At 40.7% G+C, this 21,269-nt stretch overlaps 1 protein-coding gene across 9 annotated transcripts in view; it reads left to right on the top strand.

Moving 5' to 3' along the window:
- Positions 1 to 21,269, top strand: part of ADGRF1 (adhesion G protein-coupled receptor F1) — a 112,561-nt gene that overhangs the window by 69,520 nt on the left and 21,772 nt on the right. For 3 of the 9 annotated variants that reach the window (XM_032340197.1, XM_032340194.1, XM_032340195.1), the window contains 4 exons: positions 7,668 to 7,730; positions 16,562 to 16,718; positions 18,021 to 18,078; positions 20,544 to 20,693. In XM_032340197.1, coding sequence (XP_032196088.1) covers positions 16,644 to 16,718; positions 18,021 to 18,078; positions 20,544 to 20,693 — 283 coding nt within the window. In that variant the 5' untranslated portion in view covers positions 7,668 to 7,730; positions 16,562 to 16,643. The remainder of the gene's footprint in view (positions 1 to 7,667; positions 7,731 to 16,561; positions 16,719 to 18,020; positions 18,079 to 20,543; positions 20,694 to 21,269) is intronic. The other 6 variants (XM_032340199.1, XM_032340198.1, XM_032340193.1 and 3 more) reach the window with 4 other exon arrangements.

The following is a 21,269-nucleotide window of genomic DNA, read 5'->3' as shown; positions in this document are numbered from 1 at the left end:
TTCCCATTATAGGATTTATCTCTTATTGTGCTGAAGGTAAGGGGGAACACCAGACTTGCACCCATACGCCCTCTGATGTCATTCATTCCACAATTAAATGAATGCAACTGTTCTCCTAGAAAAAAATAAATGAGCGCATTCATTTAAACTAGGGTATAAGCGACTAATTTTAGTACTTTGGTTCGGAGTGAGGGCAAGCTGGAAGCAGCAAGAGGGTCCAGGTTATTGAAGGTGAAATGCCCAAATTCCGAGACCCCCCCAAAGACGACCACCAGAGTCCAGAGTCAAAGCCAAACAGCAAGGGTCGTTTATTACAAGTTCGAACCCGGACCTCCACGCACTCGTTACCGGTGACACTAAGAGGTCCCTAGATCGGGATCACAACACCTTTTATACTTTATTTTTGGGGAGGCAGGGACTTAGCATACATCATAGTATCTTGTAACAAATCGCCACATACCGCGGGAAAATCATAAAGCAACTCTATAATATGACTGGCGTGCTACACAGCGGGAAAAGGCTGGGAACAGATTATTGGTTAGGTCAAAGGGCTGTCATTCTTCGAACTGCTTGGTTGGCGCTGCTAGGGTATGTGTCACCTCAGGATTGGTCGGGGTCTCCCTGTCAAGCCATGGGGCGCCAGATGGTTATTATCTCTTGCACCCAGAGCTGGTTGGGGGGTCCGGGAGCAGTTATGCTGTCACGTCCAATTCTGGGTGGGGGTTTCTCTGGCACCAGATGGCTTGTTATCTCCCGGCCCAGAGCCGGGTGGGGGTCCGGGAGCGGCCATTCTGTCAGGTTCAATTCTGGGAGGGGGATGTGTGGTTACAGAGTGTCTATAGAAAGTCTGCTGGTCTTTTTCCATCTCCTCATGGGTTAGCAAGCGAAGGTACAAAAGCAGAAATAGCGGTAATGGTCATGATTTTATTCCCTAAGCTTCTCAAAGGGTGTCACCAGTGGTAGGGGTGTGTCACGAGGGTGAAGAGCTCAGAAGATGGACAAGTGGCATCCTTGGGACAGTTTCGCTGAATTCTCAGTTTTGCTGAATGCCACTCCTTATGAAACCATGTTCCACCCAATCCAAACATGTATTTGCAGCTTTAACAATATTCTACCTTGTTCTCTTTCTAAAGTTCTTTGTCAGGAACTACCCATAGCTCCAGAAAAGGGGAAACCCTGTTCCCAAACATCGCGGAGTTTGAGTTGTGTGCGAGCAGGGAAGTGCTCACGGGATGTCCAGGTCTCCATGTCCAGTCTGAGACAAGCTAGAAACCTGATCTTAATAGTTGTGAAAATAATCTAGAAACTTGGGGGGATGGTGCAAAAGGTCTACAGCATCATGGACTGACACATCATCTCTCACATGCCCCACTGGTTCCAGCGTTGCTGAAATCTACAACCACAGTGTCCAAACCCATGGAAAAGGGAAGTTTTCCTCCCACACCCCTCCCCAGCAAGCCACAGAGAGTCTCAGAGGCTCCTGTCTGATGGCAGGTGGAAACCTGGAATTCTGCAATGTTGAGAATGAAAATCCATGAGAATTAATAAGTGGGAAAGTGCCCTGGCATTTCCTGGAGTTGGAGTAAATTCCCCGTGCACAGTTGGTTGGGTAAATGGTATGTAAAGAGGAAAACAATGGTGAGGTATGCAGCCCTCAGACTGTGCACACTGGAATTAAATCTTGTTGATGGGGCTTCTCAGGCCCCCGTGAGGTCTCCAGATCCTCAGTTCTAATGTCCAGTTTTGATCTCTGTGGCCTACAAACCTTGGAAACTCTAGTTTTTTCATTTTGTTTTAAATAAAGCCCTTTAAAATGAAGACTTTAAAGTCCAAGATAATTTCCTTGTTTGCTTTTTTTATCGTAAGATAACATTTAAAAAAGCTGATTGTAGAAGTTCCTTGATTGTTTAGGGATAAGCAGGCATTTACTATAAATTAGCGGTGTTAGGTAACTTGTCACAATGGAACAGATCCACACCTGCAAAATTTTGGGTAAAGAGACTTTGTATTAAGCGGATTATATTTTCCATGAAAACCCTGCATACTTGTGTTTGTAGTTTTGCTCAATTTTGCTTAAAGACTTCCCTGTGCTTAATGTCTTAGAAAATCAGGCTAATTGTTTCTCATAAGAAACTTAACGATATAGTTCTTAATCATATAACACTGTATGATGTTGTTGACCAAGGTACCAATTAAGTAAATAGGAGACAAAAAGATACAGCAGTAGAATTTATACATATTGAAGTCAGAACTTTATTATACAATGAAGGTGGCCTTTAAAACTGATAAAGAATTATCAAGTTATCTTGTTAAAGAATGGTTTAGTCAAGAAACGTAGTTGGGATAATTGGCTGTTCATTTGGAGGAAAATCAAAGTAAACACTTATTTCATACCAAAACCTAAAGTAACTCCAGGAGGATTAAAAGTTTAAATGCATTTTAAAGTTAAAGAAGGTTTAGAAGAAAATATATGTATATTTTTACAGTCCTTTTATAAAAAATTGTTTTGAGCATGATCCCTAGTTTAAAATACATAATGGAAAGGAGTGACAGATGTGATTTCATGAGCTCTTGTGCAGAACACATGAAGTTAAAAAATTTTTAACAGAATTTATAATGGAAGTGACAAAGAGCTAATATCCATGTTATATAAAAGTTCCAAAGAAGCAGTTCTTAAGAAAAAGGAAACATGCCAATAGAAAAACTTAGAATAGTGACTTAAAAAGTCAAGCCAGAAAAAAACAAAAACAAAAACAACAAATGACTGATAAACATCTGAAAAAAAAAAATGGCATACTCTTTGAGATAATCAGAGACATGGAAATTAAAACAATTAGACAAAAAGTTTGTCTTTTTGTCGGCAAACATTAAAAAAGGTACTGGGGACAGTGTGAAGACATTGGCATTTCTACGCCTCCCTGGAGTGTGTAGATGGGTACAAATGGGGAGGGCATTTGGCCATGCTGATCAAAATTTAAAAATGTGTGGACCTTTTGAAGCAGCACTTTACTCAAACCTGGAAAAAAATCCCAGGTTGCCCAGAATTAAGAACCCACAAGAAGAAGCTTAACAGGAGGAACATTTGAGGGCAGATTATAGGAGTCCAAATAACGAACCTGCCACCATAATGCGTGTGCTCTTTATCTGAACATAGTGTGGAGCCTGGAAGGCTTTGGAGTATGGACTGACATAATATTTGCAGGATAGGTGGAATGCCAGGAAACTGGTTCTCTGTCTAGTAGAATAATTTAGGGAATATGATTGGGAAACTTGCTTTTATTCATTAGGAAGCTATGATGAAAATACTGTTAATAGGCATAGGGAAACAAAGAATGAGTGTCTTTTAGTATACTTGAAATAGTTGAGATTTATCGGTCTAAGCCTTGAATGAAAGTTGGATATCAGTTTTACTCTTCTTTAGAAAGGTACCCAAGAGGAGCCTGTAGCATCTTCAATCTGACAATTAACATAGAAGATGCCACAAACGCTGTTCTCTGTTCTTTCCAATAGGCCTGATAAAGTGTGTTTTCATCCTTAGACACTGACGACACACATTTGCTAGGAGGATAGATTTGAAATGTATATTCTTCTTTTTCCTGAACAAAGAAGTTTTGTAAGGAACTCGGATGGACATTAGATAAACAATCAGGACCTTATTAAAAATCATATCCCAAGCAACAAAAGGCACTGGCTCAGAGTCCAAGAGAAATATTAGATTCTTCGGGGAGAGAAATTTAAAGAAATAGTTAATAAATTCTTTTTATTTAGAATTTAAAGTCTACCCTTCTCATTTTCGGCAAGCGTGAAATGGAAATAATCACTTTATTTACAAGATTGCCAAAATAACCAAATGGATACATATACGAACATTTAGTGAATTACAAAGAATTTTTCTTGTTTCTTATTATGTAACCTAACCATCACCTCCCTCAAGAGCGATTCAAGTACTTTTTCAAGGGAACAATCTAAGAGGAAGTTGAAATTCCATGGGTTTTTACCTGTTCTAAGTAAGCAGAGTCATGTGGGGAAGATGGGAAAGAAACCTGACCTGGGGATTCCCGGAAGGCTGGGTCCCCACTGCTAAGCGGAAGGATTGGCTGGAAGAAACAACTGGCACCTTCTCTGGAATGCCATTAATCGTCCTTTAAGAGCTTGGTACTAATGTTGGCTCTACTGAACCATGAATGACAGGAGAATATCTTCAGTTATAAGGGGTTGGAAAAGAGCCAGCCCCTGAGGCTGGCAGTCAGGCTCTTACAAAGGGATTGAACTGAACTTGTCTGTGGGAAATGAACTCTACCAGCGCATGGGAAGAAGTGTTGGGTGATGAGCTAAGAACAATAGATCATCCTGTATCTTTGCTGAGATATAAAGTACAGAACCTTTGTTAGTGGGGAGCACACAGCCATGCCAGGCTGACAGCACCAGCAATACGAGAAAGTTCTGTAGCCAAAGTTCCCACGAGTGAGAAAGGACACACAGACTTGTAAAAAATATTTCTCAATTTGGGGATCGAAGGGGATCCGGTGAAGATGTAGGGTCACACAATGACTCTGAAGGGAGATCCATTCAAGGAAATACGGCAGGGTTTAAAATAGGGAACAGGGGTGCCTGGGTGGCTTAGTGGGTTAAGCCTCTGCCTTCAGCTCAGGTCGTGATCTCGGAGTCTTGGGATCGAACCCCACATCGGGCACTCTGCTCCGCGGGGAGTCGCTTCCTCCTCTCTCTCTGCCTGCCTACTTGTGATCTTTCTCTCTCTCTTTATGAAATAAAATCTTTTAAAAATAAAATAAAATAGGGAACAAAGAGACCCCAGCCACCCAGCGGATGTCTTCAGAAGTGGGTCTGGAGAACAGCTTTTGGAGTTTCCCTTACTGGGCGGAGCTAGCGTGTGTGAACTGCCCTTGCTGTGAACTCCCCCATGTCTGGCACAGTGCCTGGGAAATTGGAGGCTCTCAATATCCAGTGATTGAACAAATTAGAGTTTAGCAGATTGGTAAGATTAGAATTTAGCATCCTGGGGAAGGAATGACAAGCTAGGTCCTTCCTTTTGTCTCATCCAGCCTTATGATTCTAAGATTTTTAAAAACCACACCTCTCCTCTCAACTCAAGGACTTTATTCTTAGTAGGTGCTCAGCGCATCTCAACAGATATTGCAGAATTATAATAACCAGTTTGAGGAGGAAACAGGTATAAACCCCAGGAAAACATATTACCCTTTCCCAGCTTAGATGTAATGGCTGACAGACACTAAAGAAAAGAATAATTAAATAACTAATACCCAAAGAGAAACTGGGAAATGGGCATAGAATCTGAATGTGAGTAGATCTGAGCTCAGCTTATACTATTGCTTATTTTATAGAAGAGAAAACTGAGTTCCAACATTTTTTTTTTCCCTTTAACTTTCATAAGTTCTGACCCATGGGAGACAAAACTGGGGCTAGGTTCTAATTCATCTAGCTCTTTTCTGTTACGTTGCTACAACAGAAGAAGAACACTAAAAACATGCTAAAATATAAAACATGTGCTTTAAATTGTACTACACACTCATATTTATATAGATACTCACAGATTTTCAGTAACTAAATTGTAGTTCTTCCAAAAGAAGGGTGTCTAGCTGAAGATTCACCAAACCTCCCAATATTTTTCCAGATGTGAATTGGTTGTCTTTTCTGTCCCCACCTACCTTTTCACCTGACTTCTACTAGATCTGTCCACTTAAAGGAGCATAAAGAAACTCTTCTCAAAGACAAAAGGCCCAAGGATTCCTCCACAAAGACAGAACCCAATGGAAGTGTTACCAAAACGTTATAAAATAAAACGTGAAATAAAACCAAGCTTTTATAGGTCATCTGTTGGTAAAAATGATCGGTTCTATTTGAGTCATGATGTCCTTCAGATCCTAATTGGAGATCTGCTGTTTCCATGACTGTGTACATGCATACGCTCGCATGTGTGTGTGTTATGCCCCTGTAAGTCCAAGACAGAGAGGAGGGAGACAACTATATTGGGAATTCTATTTATAGAGGAAGAAACAGTCCCATAAATATTAGTGCCAGGAAAGCGGCCCAAGTGTGCAACAGGGTCTAAGATTAGAATGTTGCTGCAAATGCTGGGAAGTGTAGGTGTGAGCAGTTCCAACTCAGCACCACTGTTGATAAGGTGACAACTGTTGACATGAATAAATAATATTTGGAGCCCATAAATACGTAACTGGAAGAATGGAGAGACAATGGACAGCCTTCTCTAGAGGCGTAGTAGCAAATCCTAATGATTGTTCTCTGCAAACTGAAGGACAGGGATTATCAAGAATGAATTCACTTGAATGAATTCAAGGAAGTGAGGGGGGGGTTCTACTGTGGCCAAGCCTTCCCACTGCAGCTGGTGCCAACACAGCTGTGGGTCAGGCATCATCGGCCCCCAGCTGCCACAGGGCGAGTGATATAAACACAGGTACTCTGATGTCAACAACAACTCCTCGTCTGCGGCAGGGGCACACAGATTCTGAGAAGGTTTTTAATAATCAGGACACTTTCCGCTTGGAAGGGAAGTGCTGAAAATACCCTGAGGATTGCCTCTAGTAAAGTCAAAGTTAGGTAGGATTTAAGATTACCCTAGGCACACACACACACAGACACACACACACACACACAGACACATTTCTTGATATCCACACTGTCCAGGACTCTCTTTTGAGTCAGATAATTCAGTTCCTGTAACAATGTATTTTTATTACCTTGTAACTGGGGTCCATCTTTCCATTTATATCGTGTTGGCCATTGACCTGGAAGCACCTTTTATTTGCTGAGCTAATCTGATTCACAACTGAAGTCAAATTCTGCACTATTCAATAAGTAATTATAAATAATAGTGATGAATTTAAAATTCAGTAATGCTAGTATGAATCGCTAACCATAATTGAGGCTTACCACCTACCAGACATTGTTTTAGGTATTGTACATGCAATAATGCATTCAAATCTCGGAATTAATACCATTTCCTCCATAAGACAGATTAGTAAACTGAGGTATGGAAAGCCTGAGAAAATGTCAGGGGACGCCCACTTGATCAATGTCAAAGCTGGTACCTGAGCCCTGGGCAATCCAGTCACAGTGCTTGGGTCCCATTCGTCTTGAAACACTATTTTCCCACCTTTGACTAGTTGTCAAATAGAGGATGCCCGTTTACAAGTTAAATTTGAATTTCAGAAATACGACAAATAATTCTGAGCAATGCATATGGTCTCAAATATTGTGTGGCACATACTGAACACTAAAAATAATTAGTCATTTACCTGAAATTGAGTCTTCCCACCTTACCCCAGAAGGAGGTGCATGTAACCAAGGAAGCAAAGAAAACATTTTGATTAGTTTGAGCTTTGGTTCCAAACGCCACAGTAGAATCCAAATCACAGGCTTGGCCTTGGAGCTGAACTCCTGTTTTCTATCCCAGAACCAGTCTAGAGTAACGATTCTTAAACTTGCCTAGAGGTCAGCATCCCTCGGTTGCTTTAATTATGCACATGGCTGGGCCTGGCCCGTAAGGCTTAGGGTGGAATGGGGGCACCTGTATTTTCTAATGAGCTTCCAAATATTTTCTTTTCTCTCCCTCCTCTTTCTTCCCCACACTCTCCCCACGCCCCCTTCCTCCTCCTCCTTTTTTACAGTCCAGCGATTCATGATTGGCCTAGAGAGCAGAGACCGGGAATCACTGGTCTGAAACCCTGACCGTAAGTAACAATTTGTCATTTCTAGCAAGTCCAAGGAGACCGCCCAGAATACACCCTCCACATGGGAGGCAGAGGGGATAAACAAACCAAGAGTATGAGGGAGCGTTTCCTCACAGTGCCCAGGCTGCCATCCAGGCCTCCTTGAGTTGGGTTTACTGTCTCAAGCCTAGACAACATGGGGGAGAAAGAAGATTTTTCAGAGAGAGAGGGACTGAGAGAAATGATTGAGAGAAAGAACCGTAAAAGGGCCAGGCCTCTCATTTGGAAGCCTCCCTTCTCCTCCCTGGCATGAGGAGAAGATAGGTCACACCCACATGCATGGGTGGGCTCCAGCACTAAAGACCATGGTCTAAACAGTGCTCAGTGTCAGGAACTTACATTAAAACGTTTTCCCTGAAGTAGAGAAAAGGTGAGAATGATATTTTTTTAACTAATTAATTAATTAATCATTCAAAGATTTTATTTATTTATTTATTTATTTATTTATTTATTTATTTATTTGACAAAGAAAGATCACAAGTAGGCAGAGCAGCAGGCAGAGAGAGGAAGGGAAGCAGGCTTCCCAGTGAGCAGAGAACCTGATGCGGGACTGGATCCCAGGACCCTGAGATCATGACCTGAGTTGAAGGCAGAGCCTTAAACCGCTGAGCCACCCAGGCACCCCTAAATTTATTTATTTTTATTATCTATGTTAGTCACTGTATAGTACATCATTAATTTTTGATGTAGCGTTCCGTGATTCTTTGTTTGCATTTAACACCCAGTGCTCCTTACAATCTGTGCCCTCCTTAATACACATCACCAGGCTAATACATCCCCCCACTCCTCTTCCTCTAAAACCCTCAGATTGTTTCTCAGAGTCTGTAATCTCTCATGGTTCCTCTCCCCCTCTGATTACCTCCCCTTCATTTTTCCCTTCCTTCTCCTAATGTCTTCCGTGCTATTCCTTACATAAATAAGTGAAACCATATGATAATTGATTTTCTCTGCTTGACTTATTCCACTCAGGATAATCTCTCCAGTCCTATCAATGTTGATGTAAAAGCTGGGTATTCATCCTTTCTGATGGCTGAGTAATATTCCATTGTATATATGGACCATATGTTATCCATTCTTCTTATGGATAAGATGAATGGATAAGAAGGGAACACTCTTCAATTTCATAAAATCCATTCTCAAATTTCATAAAATTCATTTGCTGAAGGGCATCTTGGCTCCTACCACAGTTTGGCTATTATGGACATTGGTGCTATGAACACTGGGGTACATATGACCCTTTTCCTCACTACATCTGTACCTTTGTAGTAAATATCTAGTAGTACAACTGCTGGGTCATAGGGAAGTTCTATTTTTAATTTTTTGAGACACCTTCACACTGTTTTCTAAAGTGGCTGCACCAAGTTGCATTCCCACCAACAGTGCAAGAGGTTTCCCCTTTCTCCACATCCTCTCCAACATTTGTTGTTTCTTGCCTTGTCAATTTTTGCCATTCTAACTGGTGTAAGGTAGTATCTCAATGTGGTTTTGATTTGAATTTCCCTGATGGCTAATGATGATGAACATTTTCTCATGTGTCTGTCAGCCATTTGTATGTCTTCTTTGGAGAAGTGTCTGCTCATGTCTTTTGCCCATTTTTTGACTTGATTATTTATTTTTGGGGTGTTGAGTTTGAGAAGTTCTTTATAGATCTTGAATATCAGCCCTTTGTCTATAGTGTCATTTGTAAATATCTTCTCCCATTCTGTGGGTTGCCTCTTTGTTTTGTTGACTGTTTCCTTTGCTGTGCAGAAGCTTTTTAACTTTAACTTCATTTAAGTTCATTTTAAATGAACTTTAAGTTCATTTTTGCTTTTGTTTCCCTTGCCTTTGGAGACATGTCTTGAAAGAAGTTGCTGTGGCCGATGTTGAAGCGGTTATTGACTATGTTCTCCTCTAGGTTTTTTATGGATTTGAGGTCTTTCATCCATTTTGAGTTTATATTTGTGTATGATCCAGTTTCATTCTTCTGAATATAGCTGTCCAATTTTCCCAGCACCATCTATTAAAGAGGTTGTCTTTTTTCCACTGGATATTTTTTCCTTCTTTGTCGAAGATTATCTGACCATAGAGTTGAGTGTCCATATCTGGGTTCACTATTCTGTTCCATTGGTCTATGTGTCTGTTTTTGTGCCTGTACCATGCTGTCTTGGTGATCGCAGCTTTGTAATATAGCTTGAAATCAGGTAACATGATACCCCCAGCTTTGTTTTCTTTTTCAACATTTCCTTGGTGATTTGGGATCTTTTCTGGTTCCATACAAAATTTAGGATTGTTGGTTCCAAAACTTTGAAAAATGCTGATCGTATTTTGATTGGGATGGCATTGAAAGTATAGATTGCTCTGGGCAGCATAGGCATTTTAACAATGTTTATTCTTCCAGTCCAAGAGCATTGAAGGTTTTTCCATCTTTTTGTGTCTTCTTTGATTTCTTTCATGAGTGTTCTGTAGTTTCTAGATTTTAGATCCTTTACCTCTTTGGTTAGGTTTATTTCAAGATCTTATGGCTTTTGGTGTTATTGTAAGTGAAATCGATTCTCTGATTTTTCTTTCTATAGTTACATTGTTAGTATATAAGAAAGCAACTGATTTCTGTGTATTGATTTTGTATCCTGCCACATTACTGAATTGCTGTATGAGTTCTAGTACTTTGGGGGTGGAGGCGTTTGGGTTTTCCACATTAAGGATCATGTCGTCTGTGAAGAGAGAGAGTTTGACTTCTTTGCCAATTTGAATATATTTTATTTCTTTTTGTTGACTGATTGCTGTTGCTGGGACTTCTAGTACTATGTTGAACAATAGTGGTGAGGGTGGGCATCCTTGTCATGTTCCTGATCTTAAGGGAAAGGCTCTCAGCTTTTCCCCATTGAGAATGATATTTGCTGTGGGTTTTTCATGTATGGATTTTATGAAATTGGAGAATGTTCCCTCTATCACTATACTCTGAAGAGTTTTAATCAGTAAAAGAGGCTGTATTTTGTCAATTGCTTTTTCTGCATCAATTGAGAGAACCATGCGGTTCTTGTCTCTTCTCTTACTTATGTGTTCTATCACATTGACTGATTTGCAAATGTTGAACCACCGTTACATCCCCCAGGGATAAATCCTTACCTGGTTGTGGTGGATAATCCTTTTAGTGTACTATTGGATCCTATTAGCTAGGATCTTGTTGGGAATTTTGGCATCCATGATCATCAGGGATATTGGTCTGAAATTCTCATTTTTGATGGGGTCTTTGCCTAGTTTGGGGATCAAGGTAATGCTAGCCTAATAATCTGGAAGTTTCCTTCTGCTTTGATTTTTTGAAACAGCTTGAGGAGAATAGGTATTATTTCTCTTTTGAATGTTTGGTAGAATTACCCAGGAAATCTATTAGGTCCTGGATTCTGTTTTTGAGAGGTTTTTGATCACTGTTTCTATCTCATTACTGGTTATTGGCCTATTCAGGTTGTCAATGTCTTCCTGTTTCAGTCTTGGTAGTTTATAGGTTTTCAGGAATGCATCCATTTCTTCTAGGTTGCTTAACTTACTGGCAATAGCTGTTGATAATAATTTCTGGTAATTTGTGTTAGTCATGATCTCTCCCTTTTCATTCATAATTTTATTAATTTGGGTCCTTTCTCTTTTCTTTTGGGTAAGTCTTACAATGGTTTATTGATCTTATTAATTCTTTCAAAGAAGCAGCTTCTAGTTTCATTGATGTGTTCTACTGTATGTCTGGTTTCTAATTCATTGATCGCTGCTCTAATTTTAATTATTTCCCTTCTTGTGCATGAGTTAGGCTTAATTTGTTGTTGATTCTCTAGTTCTTGAAGTTGTAAAAAATAGTTTGTGTATTTGGGATTTTTCTATTTTTTTGAATGAGGCTTGGATGACCATGTATTTCTCCCTTAGGACCGCCTTTGCCATATCCAATAGGTTTCGGACTGATGTGTTTTCATTCTCATTGATTTCCATGAATTGTTTAAGTTCTTCTTTGATTTCCTGGTTAACCCAAACATTCTTGAGCAGGATGGTCTTTAGCTTCCATGTGTTTGAATTTCTTCAAAACTTTTTCTTGTTTCAAAAAACAAAACAAAATAAAACAAAAACAAACTCTTCTTGAATTCCAGTTTCAAAACATTGTGGTCTGAGGATATGTAGGGAATAATCTCATTATTTGGTATGGGTTGAGACCGATTTGTGAACCAGATATGGTCTATTGAGGAGAAAGTTCCATGTGTGTTCAAGAAAAATGAGTATTCTGTTGTTTTAGGGTGGAATGCTCTCTCTCTCTCTCTCTCTCTCTCTATATATATATATATATATGAGGTCCATCTGGTCCAATGTGTCATTCAAAGTTCTGTTTCTTTGTTGATTTTGGGCTTAGATGATCTATTGCTGAGAATAGAGTGTTAAGGTCTCCTACAATTAATGTATTATTATCAATGTGTTTCTTTATTTTGGTTAACGGTTGGCATCTGTGGTTGGCTGCTCCCATGCTGGGGGCATAGATATTTACAATTGTTAGATCTAGTTCTTGGATATACCTTTAAGAATGATATAGTGTCCTTTGTATCTCTAACTACAGTCTTTAGCTTAAAATCTAATTTATCTGATATGCAAATTGCTACCACAGCTTTCTTTTGAGGTCCGTTGACATGAAAGATAGTTCTCCATCCCTTCAATTTCAATCTGGGTGTAACTTTAGGTTCAAAATGAGTCTCTTGTAGACAGCATATGGATGGGTCCTGTCTTTTTATCTGATCTGCAACCCTGTGACGTTTTATGGTAGCACTTAGGCTATTCATGTTGAGAGTGATTATTGAAACATATGATTTTATGGTCATCGTGTTGCCTGTGAGGTCATTGTTTCTATAGATTGTCTCTGTAAATTTCTGTTCTATATCACTCTTGGGGTCTTTCTCCTTTTATAGAATCTCCCTTAATATTTCTTGTGGGGCTGACTTAGTGGTCATATATTCTTTAAGTTTTTGCTAGTCTTGGAAGCTCTTTATCTCTTCATCCATTCTAAATGACAGCCTTGTCAGACAAAGTATTCTTGGCTGCATGTTCTTTTCATTTAATACCCTGAATGTCTTGTGAGTCCTTTCTGGCTTGCCAGGTCTCTATGGACAGGTTTGACATTATCTGATGTTCCTCCCTCTGTACATAGGAATCTCTTCCCCCAACTGCCCTTAAGATGGTTTCCTTGGTTTTAAGATTTGTGAGTTTTACTATTACATGTTGGGGCTTTGGTTTATTCTCCATGATCTTGGGAGGGGTTTCTCTCTGCCTCTAGGACACGAATGCTTGTTTCATTCCCCAGATTAGGGAAGTTTTCAGCTCGGATTTACTCAAATATATCCTCTACTTCTCTCTCTCTCTCTCTCTCTCTCTCCACCCCTTCAGGAATCCCAATAATTCTGACACTGAAACATTTCATAGCGTCATTTATTTCTCTAATTCTGTTTTCATGAATTCTAAGCTGTTTGTTGCAGGCTTCCTCTGGTTCTTTTCTTTCCTTTCCTTTCTGTTTGTTTTGTTCCTTCTTTTCTATCAGTTTGTCTTCTATATCACTAATACATTCTTCTGTTTCATTTACCCTAGCTTTTAGAGTACGTAGATTAGATTGGATCTCATTGATAGCATTTTTTTAAAAGATTTTCTATTTATTTACTTGACAGAAATCACAAGTAGGCAGAGAGGCAGGCAGAGAGAGAGGGAGAAGCAGGCTCCCCGCTAAGCAGAGAGCCCAATGTGGGGCTCGATCCCAGGACCCTGGATCATGACCTGAGCTGAAGGCAGAGGCTTTAACCCACTGAGCCACCCAGGTGCCCCTCGTTGATAGCATTTTTAAGTTCTGCCAGATAAGCTCTCATTTCTGCCCTTAGAAAATCTATTTTGCCATTAGTGGTTTTCTCCAACCTAGCCATTATCTGCATAACTGTTACCCTGAAGTCTATTTCCACCATCTTGCTTATATCCATATCCATTAGTTCTGTGACAGAAATCAGAGTCTCTGAATTTTTCCTGTGTTGAGGGTTCCTCTTCTTAGTCATTCTATTGAGGGGTGGTTGAGGGAATGTATAGAGTCCAAGTTATTGACCACAAACCAAGCAAGATGTGCCTGTTTTAAAGGGACCTTAGGGTTGTTCTTCTTGTTCTTCTAGCTTGTCTTCTGGGGGAGGGGCCTGCCGCACTATTACTCAGGCAATGCTATTTGGGCAGAGTTGACCTGCCCCCTTTTGGGGTGGGCAGTGAAAACTGGTTTGGGCTCAGTGAAAACTGGTTTGCGGGGGCTTTTGTTCTCGGTGACTTTCTTTGGTAGCTTTCTGACTCTCTTCCAAGAGTCAGAGCAGAAGTAACTGAGAGACCTCAGCCTGTTCTTCAGTAAGCACCGTAGGCCACACTGACATCATTTTTGTCTATACTGCTAAAAACCCCAGTGTACTAGCTTGTGTACCGTACAGCCACACTCCCAGCCTTCATTTCCAGGCTCAGGCACGTCTCTGCCCTTTGTGCTTCTAAAACTGCCAGCCACCCCCAGTTCACATGTGTGCCCCCACAGCTCTAGGTTTCATTCTGGGGGGCTGCCCCAAAGTCTGTAAGCAGTTCCCAGTGTGAGAGGATTTTGCCCTCTGGTGCAAGATCCCAGAGGATCCCTCCCCCTTCCATTTATCTTCTGATATCTGCCTGCAGAATCATCCCTCAATAGAATGGTTTCAGAGTAACAGTTATGCAGACAATGGCTATGTTGGAGAAAACCACTAGTGGAAAAATAGATTCTCTAAGGGCAGAAAAGAGAACTTATCTGGCAGAACTTAAAAATGCTATCAGTGAGATCCAATCTAATCTAGATACTCTCTAACAGCTAGGGTAAACGAAGCAGAAGAATGAATTAGTGATCTAGAAGTTACTGTACCCAAACCTCTGTCTCAGAACAGAGAGCGGTGTTCACCTAAGGGGAGATGGGAAACATAAAAGTTGTATGTGTTTCATTGCTTGCTTTTCATGCTTCCCTAGAAAGCCCTGGAAAGGCTCTCTGCTGACATGTATGCCATTTCTGTGGTACTCTTTATCCTGTCTCTATCATCTTTTTTATTTTCTTGTAGATCAGAGAGCAAAGTGTGGGGCAGTGCTTTCAGGCATGGCAGGGTTTTATGAGGGTTAAGGTATACCTGAGAAACAAGGGAAAGGCTGGAATGGAGGGTCCACCTTTGCATTTTCTGTGCTGCTAATCAAGGACACTTATTCTAGTGGTGGGTTAGTGAGTTTGGGAATTAGAGATTTTCATTTTTTCCCATGGAGATGTAAAAGAACGTGGAGAGGCCATAAGGATGCATTCCTTCATTTCTGTCAGTGCTGTCCAGTACAACTTTTCAAAATGGTATTAAAATGCCACACAACACAAATGTACCATCTTAACCATTTTTAAGTGTGCAGTGTCAGTAGTGTGAAGTATATTCATGTTGGGCATGATATCTCTGGAACTTTTTCACCTGATAACATTAAATAACAAGTCCCTGTTTTCCTCTCCTCCAAGCCCTTGGCAACAGCCATTCTACTTTCTATTTCTATGAGCTTGACTTCTTTAGATACTTCATAGAAGTGGAATCATACAGGATTTGTCTTTTTCCGATTGGTTTCTTTTTTAAATCTAATGCCCTTGAGGTTTATCCATGTTGTATCATGTGACAGGATTTCCTTCTATTTTAAGGCTAAATACTATTCCGTGACTAATACAACTTTTGGCAATAATGGAAGTGTTTTGGAGTGCCTGGGTGGTTCAGTCAGTTGACGTCTTGATTTCAGCTCAAGTCATGATCTCAGGGTCGTGGGATCAATCTCTGTGTCCCGATCTCCACTCAGTGTGGAGTCTGCTTGAAATTCTCTCCTCTCCCTCTGCCCCTCCCTTTGCCCTCCCCCTGTGCATGTCTTTCTCTCTCTCTAAATAGTCTATAAATAATCAATCTTTAAAAAAATAAAAATAATAAAAATATAAAATATTTAAAAATTTAAAAATAAAAAAAATCTTAAAAAATAGTGGAAGTGTTATGTGTCTACACTGCCTGACATTGGTGGCCACTAGCTACATGGCCACTAGCTATTGAGCCCTTGAAATGTGGACAGTGTGACTGAGAAATTTCATTTCATTTTGTTGTAATTAAAATTAAAATTTAGATTGTCATATGTAACTGTAGGCTAGCATATTGGACAGAACAGTTCCAACTTACCATGATTTTAAATTTTTGTTGACACCAAATAACCTGGGTATATGCAGTTAATTTTGTGACCATAACTATGTGTTGAATTTTGTCCAAATTATTCTGATAGAAGCATAAACAAGGATAATTTGTTTATAATTACATCAACTATAAAGAAAGAAATTTGCTGGATTTGTTCATTATTATTTTTATGCTTAAGCACTCTGATTCTATCCTTATATTCATGGTTCTAAGGATCTTTGGTTATTTTGATGCTTGTTTTTCCTGAGATGAAAAGAAAACCTTGAAATATATAAAGGCTGGATGTCAAATGCATTTGGTTGCAAAGTTAAGCAAGTCATGATTTTAAAATAGCCTGTGTTTAGTCAAATGTGATCTTCGAGAAGAGAGCTCTTGAGCAATTTTCTAGGCAGTTTGTAAAGATGGAAATTTACTACTTCTGCTACTGGAGTGGAAGTAATGGTCTCTCAGGCTACATACTTGAAGTAGAAAAATCATCAATCACTCAGGGCTTCTGATACACTCAGTTAGGCCCTACCACTGTACATTTTTAAGTTTTGGCTTGAATTACTTGTTTTTGTGCCTCAGCCTTGCATGGTACATCCGTTTTCTAGCCACAGACTGTGGCCCCAGTTGTTTATGCTGAGTCCAGGAGAAGGAGGGAGGCCAAATGAAGATGCAAGTCCACGTGCTCTGGTTCATCTCTTTCTTCACCCTCATTGAAGGCCAAGATGGCTTCCTGGGGGTGAGTTGGCATATGCCCTGTTTTCCCTCTCTACCACCTCTTCTTCTCCTCCTCTGTACTTTGAAAACCCATCAGGCTCTAGGCCACTGGAACTACATAATTTAATAGACTTGGCATCAGAAGCCTGGGTTCTTGTCTCAATGTGATCCACATTAGCTGCGTGTAACCTTAGATAAGCAGTTTCATCTCTCAGAATTTAGAGGACCTAACTACAAAATAAGGCACTCAGACTGAGCCATCTAGAGAGCTCCACTAGCTCATCACATTTCTTCCTATCGTTTATTTGACCAAGGAAAGACATAGAGATTGACATGGCCAATCCTTGGACTCTCTTTCCTAACTACACTCACATTCTTGACACTTTTATCTAGGATCATGGTTTTAATGTTCTTTATACCCTGATGGCTCCCAAATTTACATCTGCATCTCAACCTTCTCCCCTGAACTCTACATCCATGTATCTACTATCTCTGTGGTATCTCTAATTGGGTGTCCAATAGGCCCCTTAACTGAAGATGTCCAAAATTAAATTCTTAATTTATTTTTCTCCACCAAACCTGCTTCTCCTTTCCCATCTCAGCAAGTGGTATCATTGTCCTTCTGGATGGTTGGGCAAAAAAAATGATTTTCATGTTTGACTCTTTCCATAATCCATATCTAAACCATTGGCTCTTGTTTCGTTTTGCTTTGCTTTATCTTTAAAATACACCAATAATTCAAACATTTCTCACTCCCTCTATGGCTACCACCTTGATCCACACTTTCAGTATCTCTCACATGTGTTTTTCAATAACTCCTGAGATGCTCTCTCATTGCTTCTGTGCTTGTCTATTCTTAACATGGCTACAGGACTGAGCCTTCCAAAAAGTAAAGTAGAGCACTCTCACCTGTGTTCAGAACTTTCTGGTGGGTTCCTATCTCATTCAAATAAAAGCTAAACCATTGACCTATAAAAATCTACACAGCCTACCTCCTTGGAGATACTCTCTGACCTCACTTCCTGCCCCTCTCCTCTTACCCACTTCACAGAGCTACTCGGACCTTCTCACTCAGTCTTCAAATGCCAGGCATATTCTTAGCCCAGGGCCATTGCTGTTGCCTCTTCCAGGAAAGTTCTTTTTCTAGGGCTCCTCAATTCCCCACCTCCTTGAGAATTGTGCTCAAAAATTGTCTCAGGGAGGCCTTTCCTAGCCACCTCCCCATCATCTCTACCTTGGATTTAGATCCATAATTTCCATTCATCCAGGAGATCCAACAAGGCCTTAGAAAGCCCTGCCGTAATTACTCTTTTCTTTTAAACAGAGAAATGAAGGCATCAACACAAGAAGAGGACTCATTGTTGATAAGAAAAAGCATCCAGGTGAGCCTCCCTTAGAGAGTGTGGTACAGTAGACCCTAATGCCAAGGGACCAGGGTTTCAACCTTAGTGGTGTTTCTGACTGGTTGTATGATTTTTTTTAAATTTTATTTATTTGACAGAGAGAGAGAGAGATCACAAGTAGGCAGAGAGGCAGACAGAGAGAGAAGGGGAAGCAGGCTCCATGCTGAGCAGAGAGCCTGATGCGGGGCTCGAGCCCAGGATTCTAAGATCACAACCTGAGCTGAAAGCAGAGGCTTAACCCACTAAGCCACCCAGATCCCCTGGTCGTATGATCTTTAACACACTATGAAACACCTCAAATCTGGGAAATGAGACAATCCCTACTAGCAAAATATTTGTGAAGATTAAATAATACATAAAGGCATGGTATCCTGCTCCATACCTGGCAAGTAGCTATTCCATACCTTTACTTTCCTTCCTTATCTCAATCCTAACCATGTAATTAGTGGATACAACCCTCAGTGTACTAATAGGTTGTGTTCCTAATTTAATTTGTTTTTCTGATGTTTCAATCACTGAATGTATTTCTTCATGGAAAGTATGATGCGGACAGATGGTTGTTAGATTCCTGGGTCAGTCCAAAAAGCCTTTCTCCAGGGCAGGGATCTGTCATACGACAGTGTGCAAATAGTGTCATTGAACTTACCACCACACAAGGCTGCAGTTCTCCAGAAAATGAAATTAAAAATTCAATTTGGAATGCCATGAAAACATTTTCCCTGACAGTAAAAATATAGTTGGCATTTAGTGAGCTCTTCCTAGGTGCCAGGCACTATTTTAAGTGCATTACGTGGATTAAGTCATTACAATGACCCTCTGATTTAGGCACAATGGTCATCTTTATTTTAAAGATGGTGAAATTAAGACACAGAGCTAAGGAATTGGAGGAATAATTCAATTCTAGACAGTCTGGCTCCAGGACCAGGGCCATGCACCTCTGACACTGACCATTTCCCCACTTCTTACCTGCTTGGGCAGTGGGAGCAAGAGTCCCGTTAGCTTTCTCTACTTGGTGTGGCTCCCAAGACCTGGGACAGGTTCCAGCCTGCAAGGAGAGGGGAGAGGAAGAGAGGGGCTGAGATTCCATGAAGTGAGATGGTAGAAGTTATGGCAGACAGAAAGCTCTTGTCCATGTTATGAGACATGTCAGACTCAACAAACTTCCTGCGGCCCTCTTGACTGCCTTCTAAAAAGTCTAGGAACTGATCCATTAATTTCCTTCTCTATAAATTTCCCTTCTGCCTGGCTCCCTGGATCCCTAAGAACAGGGATGGTCTCAGAGAAGCTCCCCATCTCATTTGTCCCTGCAGAAAGCTTGGATGTCTTGAGAAGTCCGAGACTTCTAAGAGATTTCACCAGTGGAGACCCATGATAAAAGGATGTTCACCTTTTCCCCCTTTTTCTCTGAAGTCCTTACATTCCTAATCTGGAGTGCATAGATATGTTTGGGATGATCTGGAAATGCCATGAAATCTCACATTGTGTTTCATGCAAATGTGCCTAAATGAGTTCTGGGAGGGAGAATACTACTAGAATTCATGGTCTCCTGAGCCTAGAACACATAACAACAAAAAGTGCTGTTAGGGGGGCTCCTGGGTGGCTCAGTGGGTTGAGCTCCTGCCTTTGGCTCAGGTCATGATCTCAGGGTCCTGGGATCAAGTCCCGCATCGGGCTCTCTGCTCGGCAGGGAGCCTGCTTCCCTCTCTCTCTCTCTCTCTGCCTGCCTCTCCGTCTACTTGTGATCTCTCTCTGTCAAATAAATAAATAAAATCTTTAAAAAAAAAAAAAGTGCTGTTAGGGAAACAAAAGGTGCTGTTCAGGAGTGATAAGACTGAGATGGGGGTGCATAAAGTCTCAAGTAAGGTTTGGTTTGGTTTTGCTTTTGCATTTCATGAAAGGTACTCAAAGTTGGCTAATTACTGAAACCTCTTTACAGTAGAAAAAAGTGGCTCTTTGGAGAGGAAATTGTGAGACTGGAGGTTTTTTTGTTTTTGTTTTTGTTTTTTTGGTTTGTGTTTTTGTTTTGTTTTGTTTTTTAACATCCTTCAAGGAGGCTGGGAGAGCAAGAGGCAAGAGTGACTAGGATTTTCTCACCTCTTCTCCCTTGGGTCTTGATGCCTGAATCTTGACCTTGGATACATCCTGAGGAGCTGTGTAAGGTCAGGAGGGTGATTGATGCCAGGATGGGTCAGGGAGAGTGGGAGCCCCTGGCCTGTCAAATTGGGAGAATAAACATAGATCAGACACATATGAGGCTATCTGCAAGTTTTCCTCCAGATGCTCATTTTTACTTAATGATTGGAGGAGCAGAAGTCAGTAACAAGCACCATGGCAAAGCCCATGACCCCCAGATGACATGTGATGAACACTTCCTGGTGGCTTCCTTGGCAATATTTCTCTTCCAGACTGAAAAAAGAGGCTCTTGACTATCTTCCTCTCTTTAGGCCCAGTCCAGGAGTATGAGCTGCTGCTTCAGGTGGCCTATAGAGATTCCAAGGAGAAGAGAGACATGAAGAATTTTCTGAAGCTTCTGAAGCCTCCATCATTATGGTTACAGAAACAAGTGAAGATTATTAGAGCGAAGGCCACTACATGTAAATCTGCCCTCTGGGGACTGGGAGTGGAAGGGGGAAGGTGGGTAGTAAGGATAGGTTAGGTTATGCTATGGAGACAGTCATCCCCAGAATATCTGTGACTTGAAAGAACACACGTTTTATTTCTTCTTCACGCTCTATCTTTATTAAACCTTGGCAGTGGGGTTTTGTTGGTGTGGTCACTTGGGAATCCAGGCTAATGAATCACACGCTATCTCAAATATACCCAGTTGGAGTCAAGAAAGAATAGAACACTCACGGGTTTCACACTAGCAGTTGAATTCTCTAACTCAGAATTGACACACATTAATTCTGCTCACAACTTATTGACCCATGTTGGTTTCATGGCCCCACTCAACATCAGGGGGCCAGGATATGTAATTCTACTATGTGCCCAGAAAAGAGCAAGAAGTAATTGACAAACAGCACTAATAATTAGAACGCTCGGTTTCAGAGACGGTGAAAGATTGTCTAAAGCAGTAGTTCTCAATGTGTGGTGCCCTGATTAACAGCAGTAGTATCAGGGACCTTAATGGAAATGCAAATCCTTAGCCCCATCCCAGACTTACTGAATTA

Source organism: Mustela erminea, chromosome 4 (assembly GCF_009829155.1).
Source record: "Mustela erminea isolate mMusErm1 chromosome 4, mMusErm1.Pri, whole genome shotgun sequence".
NCBI lineage: Eukaryota > Metazoa > Chordata > Mammalia > Carnivora > Mustelidae > Mustela > Mustela erminea.
This window is presented reverse-complemented; position numbering and strand designations above follow the sequence as displayed.